This window comes from Carcharodon carcharias, chromosome 10, assembly GCF_017639515.1.
Source record: "Carcharodon carcharias isolate sCarCar2 chromosome 10, sCarCar2.pri, whole genome shotgun sequence".
In the NCBI taxonomy this organism is placed as follows: Eukaryota; Metazoa; Chordata; class Chondrichthyes; order Lamniformes; family Lamnidae; genus Carcharodon; species Carcharodon carcharias.
The window spans coordinates 53429513-53441859 of NC_054476.1; the positions used below are offsets into that span (position 1 = coordinate 53429513).

Consider the following 12347-nt stretch of genomic DNA (forward strand, 5'->3'; position numbering starts at 1 on the left):
CTTTGAGGAAAACTCTTTGAGACATTTAAAATTTACCAGTCAGGTGGGAACCTCTGAACATGCCCGTAAGCATATATGTGAAGCGCTCCTTCCTGAACCCAAAAATGCAGATCTGAGCCACATCAGATAAACAAGATGTTACTGCATTGTTAAAAATATTTTGGTACTTAATTGTGTTGCTACAAAAGAACGGTGTATTTTCTAAAAAAAAGTAAATGGGCAGATAATTGGGCTTGAACATTTGAAAATAATACAGAATGGACCCCAGTTTTTGTCTGTAAAACTAATGTAATGTCATTGTGTCATAGAATTACAGGATTTTACAGCATCATTGTGCTTGTGCTATCCAACTATCCAATTAATCCCACTCTCTTATTCATTCCTCATAGCCCTGTAAATTTCTCCAATTGAAACATTTATTCAATTCCCTTTTGAAAGTGACTATTGAATCTGCACCCTTTCAGGCAATACATTCCGGATCACAACAAATCACTGTGTCTAAAAAAAGTCTCCTCAACTCTACACTGACAGTATGTGGGCAACAAGAAAGAAAAACAATCAGCACTGGATGGATTAGTCCTTACAGGAATCAGGGTTACTTTACCAAATCAGCATAATGATGTAGGAGACAATCTGATTAGAGGGGAAAGTGGGACACCCAGAGCTCAAAGCAAAATCTGGATATGGATCCATAATCAGTTTTTTTCTGATACTCCGGTGATCTCAGCTGTTGAACAGCTTCCCAGAGGTTTATTTGGATTATAAATATTGCATTTAACCACAAAGTCGATGTTGATTTGATAGTACTGACACCTGATAGCAGTTGTTTCAAGCTCCACTCATTCCAATTTAACTCTAAAGTCACCATTGTTGCAACAGATATGCTAACAGAATAATTAACTCAGAAGGAATAGTAACAATAAAGGTTATAGTAGAATATTTTCAATACCAAGCCTAAGGAGGCAAAGAAGCAGTGCTTCAAAATTGTAGCTTGCACAATGAAGATTGATACTGCCTCTAATATCTAGAGAAGTCATCAGTCAATGCACTGCTGAGACATAGGATTTCCATGGCAACCTCTCAGCTTTCCACTCCAACAGTAAATGCTGGGATATAGCCATCCTTGAACAACATAAAAAAAGTCTGCCCTGTAGTTATTGCTTTTCTATATTCAAAAGGACTCTCTTCATGATTTTTTCCCCACTAATAAACCAAAGCATATAATAGGTTTCTAGTATAGGTGGTCTGTACGGCCCCCTGTAATGAGCCAGAGGAATACTGGCTTTTCAACATTCAAATTTGCGAATCCTTTCAACAACATTATCTTCTATACATATTCGCTGACAAATTATCTTCTGAACAAAACTCCAATTTTTTTTATTTAACCAATAATTAAATTAGGTTTAATCTAGTATCTCCAACCCAGAATATTTCAATATTTCTTGAATCACTCACATCTGATAATCCATTGTGTCATTTGTTCTTTACAAATTGCTATTTATGACGGGCATCATATTGCACTTTCTTGTTGAAAGTTTAATTGAAATTCCACCAAATCCATCTTTACTTGCGAACCCTAAGGGTGAAACACTAGACCGGGTCTCAGTGTCTTGTATCTAATTAAATGTCACATTCTGTGTATAAAAATAATCCACCTGACTTTAGACCTGTTTTATTTGTTGATGTATTACTTTTATGACATCACTGATACTCTTTCTTACATTTAATTTCCATAATAATTTTTCAGATTTATGTTCCTGGGTTCTGATTGCTGCATTCCGGTGTCAGCCTTGGCTCAGTAATGGCACTTTCACATCTGAGTTAGAGTCTTGAGCACATAATCTAGGCTATCACTTCAGTGTAGTAGTGTTGGAAGTGCTGACTTTCGGATGAGACATTTAATCGATACTCCCTCTGCCACCTCAGGTGGACATAAAACGTCCTATGGCATTATTGAAAGACGACCTGGAAAGTTCTTACCAATATTTACCCCTCAGCCAACATCACTAAAATAGATAATTTGGTCATGTGTTTCCCTGCTGTTTGTGGTGCTTTACAGTATGCAATTTGGCTGCCATTTTTTTTTACCTCCCCACAGTGACCACACTTTAAGAGTATCTCATGAGCAGTGAAGCACTTTTGGATGTCTTCGGGTCATAACAGGTGTAATATAAATGCAAATTCTTTCTTCTTAAACATCTATTGGAATTTGCAGTACTGTATTTTGTGTTCATAGTGAATATTTTATATCCTTGGCTTACACTGTGAAACAATTCCACTTTGAGGAAGGAAGGAACAAACATTCCTACTTCAAAATGTTTTTCCTTGACCAACATTGCAAATGTCTACATCTGAGACTATCATCCAGTGTAGGAGAAAACATCTCTGTTCTGAACATATGAGAGAGGTGTTCCTCATTATAATAATAATAGTTTTTCACAGACCCAAGAATGTCAGAAATAAGAAGTTAAAAATGTAACTAGTATCTATATTGAAAGCTGAGTTCATAAGAGGATTTTTGCTTCTTTCCAACAGTCAGAGAAGTAAAGGGGCATTTACCACTAAGGATGCAAAAATAAACCAAATGTTTTATATCACTCCACCACAACCATTTCCTTCTCTCTCCCATTCCTGTAAAGACACTAACTTTGTGCTGATACTTCACCCAATTAAATTATTCTCTATGATTCGAGAATTCCTTTGTTTGCCTCAATTCTTTGGGGGCAGTACATTTTCAACTTAATAATTAGGGAGTATTGAAAGACACTTAAATTTAATCACATTTTGGGATGTCCTGAGGTGTTTTGGTTCAGTTAACATGTCCAGTGATTAGCAACAAGAGTTTTCTTTGAATATGAATGTGGTGTTTCCAGGAAATTGCAAGGGTTAAATAAACTTGTTGAACAGTGATGAGGTTGCTTTCCTCCCTACGTGGTTGTAACTTGAATTTAAAAAATACACCTTGCAAGGTGGTAAATCCATAGTTACAAAAGATTCCTTTTGTTGTGTTTGTTTTCAAATCTATCAACTTGTTGGTAACGATTTTAATTGAGGAAACTATCCGGAGTACAGTGCGTTCCTCTGGCAAATAGCTGAGGACAGATGCTGCTGTCCTTTGATGTTTTCTGTCAGCGTAGAGGGGATGATCAGATCCTCTGGGTTTTGTTGAAGTACAAGCTTTCTGTCAGACCACATCTGTTTCATGGTTTCAAATACAGGTGTAAATGTATCCCTGCATTAAACACTTCCAAACGAAAAGGACTGATCAATGTAATACCTTCAGAAAGGCTAGTAATGATAACCGTGCAGTACAATTGTGTCTACTTGATGGAACAGTTAACAGACAATTATCGTTAAGTAATTTGAGTTGTCACTACTCATCTGAAAAATAATGGTAAATAACTTAATTGCAAAAAGCAACTTAAATTGAAGACAAGTGCAAGGGCTTTTAGCTGAAGATAGTAACTGTTAAGGTATACCTATATATCTCTCCTCCTGCAATGTGTTTTGAAGCAATAGATTTTGATTGGAACTTAACTGCAGTGTTGTTCTCCGTAGAACTAATATGTTGGCTTTTCTGTTGCTGTATGTTGGGACATCCCAAATGAAATAATAAGGGATGAGAGGCATGTTATACTCATATTTATGTGGAAGGAGTAACACACTTTCTTGCACAAACTTTTGACCTTTCCATTGATCTCTGCAAGTAAAGGGCCTTATATTAATGAGCTTCCGTGAAGGTGTAAGGGAAAGTTACTGATCCCTGGTGATGAAGTCCCCACAATGAATGTCATTGTTGCTAAGTACATTCAATTCTTTGCAGGATAAGATTGACATGGTAATAGATATATTTCAACAATGAACAAATGGATATACAGGCTTGTAGTTAGTTTTGGTAGCGCTTACACTAGTAGTGAGTAGCTTCTTCTTTAAATTAGTACGACCTATTGAAATTATTTGAGACAGAGCCGCCCGAGGTAGCCTGCTATTGATGACAGTTCTCCGCACCAATCCAATGAAGAATTAATGAAATGTCTGGGACAGATTAGAATGGCAGCCTCATCATTTCACACTAATGAGGGTGGCCTGGACCAGTACCTGACCAAAGTTCAATATAAAGAAGGCCACATCATCTGTGATTCATAAATATGGGCCAGCTATGTTTCTTTGTGACTTCTTGGAGAGTTATACAAACAGAAGCAACATTTCATTAGCTGTTCTTACACAGTGTTAAAGTGCATGCTAGTGGTGGCAGCTCCTGACAGATGCATCTCACAGCTGCAAATCACAGGCAAACATGCCAGAATTCACTAACAGTAGTTTTTAATATATAAAATGAAATGATGGCATTAAAAAACATGTTTTTGTGAACTACTGCACTGCATTTAAAAAAATATGTATTATAAATTTAACTTCGTAGATTACTTTGTAATAGTAATTACTTGTATTGCAAAATATGATGCAATTTGGAAAGAATTTATTAATTTTGTCCATGCTATGATTCCTTTTCATGGTATTTTCAGGTAGCGTTAGTTCACTGTTGATCTGGCAATTATTTAAAATAGGTGCTAATATTACAGAGGTTGTAAATGGTGCATGATGTTGTTATTGATGGTCTCATCTGTCCCTGAACATATGACCACTATGTCCATTTCCTTTCCTTGGTTCATTTGTATCATTAGCTGGCATCTAATTCTCATCCCTAGTGTATTAATGGAAGCTCATGCACACCAATTGGCTCTGCTCCCAGCTGCTGTCATTTTGCCTGGAACATCAATGTAAGAATGTGCATGAGAATTGTAGCTGGATGGCAAAGTACTGAAATTCTGTTGGGAGAGTGAGATCTCATTCAAAGCCCGCTGCATGTCACAATCTCGTTACAGGTGTAATCAGATTGTCAACAGAGCTAATTAATAACTCGAGCTTGGCAACATGAGGACAGAGACAACATGTCCATCATCTGTTTCAGTATCTCAAAACCTGTAGACTCAGGTTTTTGTTGCAGGCCCAGAGGGTGAAACGAGTGATTGGGAAAACAGAATTACTGTTCGAAAAGCATTCTCAATTAATCATGATGGAATGCTAGGTCACAGGCCCCACCCATGGCCAGATACCTTCCAAAGCAACGTTATGTTTGTTGTACATAAAGGATTGAGAAACTTTACCTGGACAGTTGTGTGATCATGCTCTGTCAGCAAAACCAGGGATTACTTTATTGGTGGGAGTGTGGGAGAGGTTAACAGACAAGTTAGTATATGTTGAAGAAGACAATGACACAGTATGGGAACGACATTTAGGGTAGATAATTAATATTTTGTATTTGAAGCACTGATTGGACTCTGAGTAACTCAGTCAAAGTGGGACTCAACAATTTTTAGTAAATTTTTTCAGGCTGAATCTATTCATTAGCTGACCTCGCCCAGAGTCAAAGTATTGGTCTCTGGTGAGGACAGGATCAGCTTCAATCATGAGAGACAGTGACAGACTATCTAATATATGGGTAAAGAAAGTCAAATGGACATCAGAAGAGGAAAGCAAAATTGAAAAATGAACAAAAACAAAAATAGCTGGAAAAACTCAGCAGGTCTGACAGCATCTGTGGAGAAGAAGACAGAGTTAACGTTTCGAGTCCGTAAGACTCTTCATCAGTTCTGGTGAAGAGTCATACAGACTCGAAATGTTAACTCTGTCTTCCTCTCCACAGATGCTGTCAGACTTGCTGAGTTTTTCCAGCTATTTTTGTTTTTGTTTCAAATTTCCAGCATCCGCAGTATTTTGCTTTTATCCAGTGTTGAAAAATGAACATTTGATTCAAAGAAAGAAAGACTTGCATTTAAGTAGCACCTTTCATGACCTTAGGATGCCTCAAATTTAAACTGTGAAGTACTTTTCATTTTAAAAAAAGCATAGTCACTGTTACAATGTGGCAGCCACTTTGCGCAGCAAACTCCCACAAGTAGCAATGTGATAATGACCAGATAATCTGTTTTAGTCATGTTGGTTGAGGGACAAATATTGTCCAGGACACTATGGATAACTACCCTGCTCTTTCTTCTGAGAGGGCAAATGGGGATTGGATTTAATGTCTCACTTGAAACATGGCATCTCCAACAGTGCAGCACTTCCTCAGTACTGAACAGGAGTGTCAGCCTGAATTATGAGCTATGGAGTGGGATTTGATACATCAGTCTTCTGAGGCAAGATTGGTACCAACTGAGCAAAGGCTACAATTGAGAAAGCTGCAATTTGGTTCTAGCTGATTTTGTATCTGAATTATACACTTTTAGGTTAAGATAACAATGGTATCATTATTTCATTTCATGTTTTTCAAAATGACTATGGTATGGGTTGTTCTAAAATTAATCAAAAATATTTTGATTAATGAAATAATTAATGAACACAAACTTATAGGCCAGGTTTTCTGGTCAGTGGTGAACAAATGCCTCCAGCTGTTCAAAACACTGATACTTGCCAACAGTCTTTGTGGTGTTTTGTGATGGAACCTGCTGAAATTAGAAAACCATTTTGATGCAGCACCCTGTTGAACTTGTCATGGCAAACTTCTGTGTACCTCCTTAACCAATCAGAATGAAGAAATCATCATGACTTGTGTAGAGTCTGAACCAGGAAGTGACAGTTAGGGTCATTAATGCAATGTTGAATAATGTACAGAAAGCAAAATAATTATAGAGGAGGAAGAATGGGATTAAGAGAGAGAAAAGAGAAAGAAATTTAAAAAAAAAACATCTCCAGCAATAATTAAAATCTGAAAGAGTGAGACTTCACACTTGTAAAAGTTAATTTTCACTACCAGACTGGTTGTTTGGCTCAGCACGCCCTTAAAAATTCACTAACGCTTGATTGGACAAGGCCAACTCTTACTGGATAACTAAATGTAAATTCAGAAATTTCATGCCATTCGATGAATTTCAACACCAACTTTCTCTACAAGATATAGGTACAGTGTAGCTCATGGAGGAGCAGAGCAACTCAGAAAGCAGCATCCTGATTTTGCATATGTAATTGTTGGACATTGCTGAATTTATACTTAATGACAGTGAGCACTGAGAACATCATTTTTTAACACAAAATCCAGGCCATTGTATCATTAAATTAAAACAGGCTTGACATGTCTAGCTATTAATAAATGTGCTTGTCAATGGGACAATGACTTTGAAAGGACCTGAAAGGAGGTCTGTTGGCCCATTATATCTGCATCCTTGATTCACATGTTCATCATGTGACATTTTTATCTCTGGTTTGTTACGGATTCTGCCCTGTCCCAACCATAACTTAGAGACATTGATAAAGGGTTAAATGAGACGCTACTTGGAGCGAACAGAAGATGCTGATACTCCTGTTTGGATTCTGAGGTCAGACTACAGAGATAGCTACTGCTTGCAGCATGTTCATCTACATAGCAAGTAACATGGAAACTTACTGTGGAATTGACATGAAATTATTTCTCACAAATAGGCCCATGTGAGGTGGCTTAAGGATTCCAGCTGTGGAATCAGGAGCTTGAGTCTGATAAGCCGGTAGTAGAGAGATTGCCTTCTGTTAAATGGTACCATAATTGGCAAACAGAATGTAGATTAAGTACTTCACAAAGACATCCCAGGGAGACAGAGCAGAACTGCAAGGCATATATGGACACTTTTTTTTGGTGAACAAAATGACTGAGGGGAATCAGAGTATAATGTTACAATTTTGGGACTATAGTATGGGATTTATTTAGCTTTAGGATTGGATCACCATAGGTATTTTCTGTTCATTTCTTTATTCCTCTGACTGTGGCTTTTTTAACCATATATGGAGCAAATTTCAAAGCAATGAGCTAGTACATTGAAAGCATATGTATCAAATATGATCTGTTCACTTGAAAATCCTAAACAAGCCCTGACTTTATTTAGAGAAGACTGTCCACAGGTGCGGAATAGAATATAGAGAAAATAAACACTGTCCTTTAGAACACAGAAATGTTTAGCTTTCAAAATTTAGCCTGGGAATTATCATTAGTAATATTGGTCAGAATATTACTAGGCGGGCGTGCACGTGCGCCTGACCCGAACGAGCATAAAATGAAGTGCGATGATGTCGGGCAAGTGTCCCGACGTCATCGCGCACTCTCGCAATATTTCAGTTGGCAGGTGCATGCAGGAGTCAGCAGCGCGCCTGCCAACAAAAAGCCTGTTAAGGCCATTAAAGTCGTTATTGAAAGAAAATTTTTGTTGCTCCTCCAACCTTACGGTTGACGGGCAGGTGAAAAGGCGAAGCGGCCTTTGGATTTTTTAGGAAACCTCATCCACTCAACAGCTATTAAAAATTAAATAAAAATGTAAACATTTTGTTAATAACATGTCCCTGCTCATGTGACAAAGTCACATTGAGGGGACATGTTTTTTTAACATTTTACAATTCTTTATTTTTCATTTTCAAACCTGTTCATCCCTGTGAGGTAGCTCTGCGCCTCAGGGAGATTTTCCAATGGGCACCTGCACGCATGCGTGAACTTCCGTGCTCGGCCCCCCACCCCCCACACAGGCAGCGCTGAGTGCTGCCACCCGCATTTCACGCAAGCAGCGTGAAATCGCGACCCAGCCCCAAATGCGGGCAGCAGTCAGCTTCCCGACTGCTCCCACCCGCCCCCACCGAGCCTGCCTGACTAAGGCAAAATCCTGGCCAATGTTTTCGATTCCTTAACGAGCTCATATCAAATTCCTCTATCCATTTATTACAAATGGATTAGTGCCTTTTCTGAAGCCACGGAGAGATGATTTTGATGGAGCTTCTTAAGTATTTGTGCTGCAACATCATTCAGAGTCATTCACAATCTTTTTTAATTTTCTTTGTTTATAATGAAATGTTAAGCCGTAAATTTCTTGTATTAGATTATATAATGTGCTAAACAACTGATTTTCATTATGAACTTTGAAGGACTGTGATTGCAAATTGCTGACTTGTTACTAATACCAGCTCTAGCTATAAAGCAACACTATTCCTTTTTGTATATCATTTCAGTAAGTTAATCAGATATGTCTATTTTGACTAACTTGTCACTACAAAACTTGTTAAGCACATTGGTGTTGATGTCTTTAGAATTTCAGTAACTTTTTTTTAGTGTTCTTTGACTATGGCTCCATTGTCGGCCACCCTTCCACATACCTTCCTTGATTCTGGAAGATGAGAGGGTCAATGTTTTTGACTGCTCTATGACCTCCCTCCATGCTGTTCGTTATCAGGCCACATGAACTGGAATTCAAGTACTCTGTACTTGTCCAGGTAAAATGTAACCTATGTATTGTAGAATTTCAGCATATCAAACCAGACAAATGTTTACAGCGTCCAGAATTACAACCATGTAGCAGAGACAGAAAAATTCTGAACATTTGTAATTTCAAGTTTATAATGGTATTTACTAGTTAGCTATTGTAATATCTAATGTCTCTCTCTCTCTCTCTACCGCACTAGCAGGCTGACTAAAAACTAATGGAACTTACTGAGTGCGATGGGTTTCCTTCCAAAGTGAAGGTAGTCCTGGGTCTTGGAATGTCCAACCTTTGGGCTGGGGGATGAGTGAAGGGTGCATTGTTTAATTACTTGGCAGCAATTAGGGAACAATTAGGGAACATCATCTCAGCAACACATGCTTAGCTGAACAGTTTGAACTAAAAAGGCAATGCATGACATGAGTTACACTATTTATTTGAAATCATCCATTATTGAAATAGCCATACGCTTAAAGAAACTTACTTTTTAACTAAGATTAGCTTTCTGCCAGTTTTTCCGCTCCCGGCCAGTCTTGAACACATGTTTTAGTTTTACAGGCAACAGCAAACCTCTGCTATTTTGCCCAAGTGGTCATTCTTGATGTGTGAGCCTGGACAGTGTGTGTTGGCTGGATGTTTGATCATGGGGAAGAGGTGAGGGTGAGGGAGTGATTATCACAATCAAATTCAATCCTATATCCTCGCTCATTGTTGATATACACATATTCCAGCTGTGAATCAGGAAGAGGACCCTCAGTGTCCTTTGGCCAAATATAATGCTGGTCTAGCAGACTATCACTGAGCAGGGATCAAACCTAGGGCTTGTGATTCGTTTCCATGTTGGTACTTAGCAACTGAGCCATCAAGGAGCGAAATTAAATTAGATGGAAGATGATGGCAGCTTCGAAAAATACTCTGGTTGTGCAGTTTAAATTTATAAAATAATTTGTCAGTTTTATTAAGTCTTCGTGCAGCTTGAAAGGTGCCCTGCCTTAAAAGCTATTACAAAGGTTTAACATGCAGTTTAACCTTGGTTATGCAGAATATAAATTAGAATGGTTTCCCCTTTTAAGTAATGGGGAAGTATTACAGCGAATAATTAGTTTATGAAACCATTTTCAGCCAGGAAGCCTCAAAAGTATTTCTGTCATGAACGTGCAGGGTCAAAACAGTAAGCACTAAATGCCTCTGATTCTTTTGTGATGAATAATACCAGTCAGCACTGCATGGACTCCTTTAAATCTGATCGCGTTCGCTAATGCAGTCTTCAGATACTGTCAATTGCTGCAGTTCCAAATTGATAGTCTTTTGTTGAGAAAGTCCCTGGTCTGAGGAGGGTTAAATTTCCCATTTTCCCCCCATTTCCTCTGTCCAAGATAGGTCAGAAAATCACGATTTAAATAGAAATATGTAAGAGAGTCAAGAGTTTCTGTGTTGAAATGTATGTTCCATCAGTAATAGTAATCATGTCCTCAGAAGGAACTAAAATGTTTCTCAGCAACATCCTTCTTTCCAGTGAGACACAGTCTTCCCTTTCAGCATCTTCAATGCTCTCTTCCATTCTTTCTGTCAACTAATTCCATTCAAGTAGAAAAACTGAGACTCCAAAGCCACTTTAAAAAAAATAAGTTGCAAGAAGTATTTGACTTTGTCGTTTCCAAATAAATCAACCAGCCAACTAACCAAAAGAGTTGTGATTTAAAAGGCTCAGTGGTGACATGCTTCCTCTTTCAGGCGCTTGTGGCTATGGATCTCATTTCACTTCTTTCGTGATCCATTGTTCATCTGTTTGTTTGTTCTTTCTTTCTTTCTGTTTGTGTACCCAGGCAGCCCATTGAGTAACTTCTTTGACGTAATTAAACAACTTTTTTCAGACGAGAAGAACAATGGGCAAGTAGCTCATCCGCCAGCTACGCCAACCAAACATGGCACAAAACAGCAAGCAGAATGATTCTGATGCTATTGACTATGGTTCTAGAGGAGACTCTAAATTTCCAGCTGGGAAAGAGAAGGCAAAGATGGTGCCAAGTATTGGGACACAGAACCAACCTTTAAACCATTTAGAATTAGTCCCATGTTCTGAAAGGATGTAAATAACAGACTGCTTCGGTACAATGTCCATAGACAGAATTTTGTATGGCGGAATGATTGTATATAACTGAGGATTAGCACGTGCAACCCCCCTCTACAACATTTGTTTCCCTGTTTTTGCTGCTCACCTTTTATGATGACCTGATTTATTTCCACTCTACTGCCAGGAATTGTCCAGAAAACTTGTTAAATCCCATCTGGTGAACCCTATGGCTGCGGACATTTGTCGAAGGAAAGGCAGCTGATATCTTGGTGCATGTGGGAACCTGGCGCCCTTTTGACGCTTAACACTTGACCAATCTGGAGCTGCTGCGTCCCAGGAAAAGAAACGGAAATCCTGGGAAAGACTGACACCCTTCAGCAGCAGGTTGTCCACCAGAGGGGATGTGGGGGTTGAATTGATCAGCACCGCACAGCAACATGAGCTTCAGCAGCTACAGTGGACTCTTTCTTTGTTGAAGCAGGACCTTGGTGAGACTGCTGCTGATGGGTAAGATATCAGGGGGTCAGACAACACCGCAGCAACGAACTAAAGCACGTGCAAGTGTGACAAGCACGTCACCTTGTACCACCCCTACTTTCTGTATAGATTCTGTTTGTCTAGTTGTGACACCTTGTTTAGCTGTAGAACAAAACAGATTCAAACACTGTGTTGCCAGTTATAAGTTTGTCAGTATTATTTATTTTCAGGGTAATATATATGTATATATATATATTATATATATATATATTTTATTCATTTCACAAGGGCACCATGTTCAGTTGAACCATGTTGCTTGTTTACTATCATGGGGTGGGGGGCACGATTTGACCACCCATTGCTGTAAAAGCAATGTCCATTTATTGTGGACATTTTATATATATTTTTCCCCCTTTCTGTTCTTATTTATTGAACCCCAGTAATTTATCAACAGAACATCTAAGTGTATGAATGTTGTCTTTCATTGTGAATGACTTATAGAGGCAACACTTACTGTATTAAAGGAA

The 12347-nt window shown here is 38.5% G+C and overlaps 1 protein-coding gene across 1 annotated transcript in view; it reads left to right on the plus strand.

The window, feature by feature from the left end:
* The window catches only part of LOC121283407 (serine/threonine-protein kinase BRSK2-like), a 1000681-nt gene extending 988853 nt beyond the window's left edge, over positions 1-11828 (plus strand). The window contains exon 20 of the mRNA XM_041197961.1: positions 11528-11828. Coding sequence (XP_041053895.1) covers positions 11528-11550 — 23 coding nt within the window. The 3' untranslated portion in view covers positions 11551-11828. The remainder of the gene's footprint in view (positions 1-11527) is intronic.
* The last annotated feature ends 519 nt before the right edge of the window (positions 11829-12347 follow it).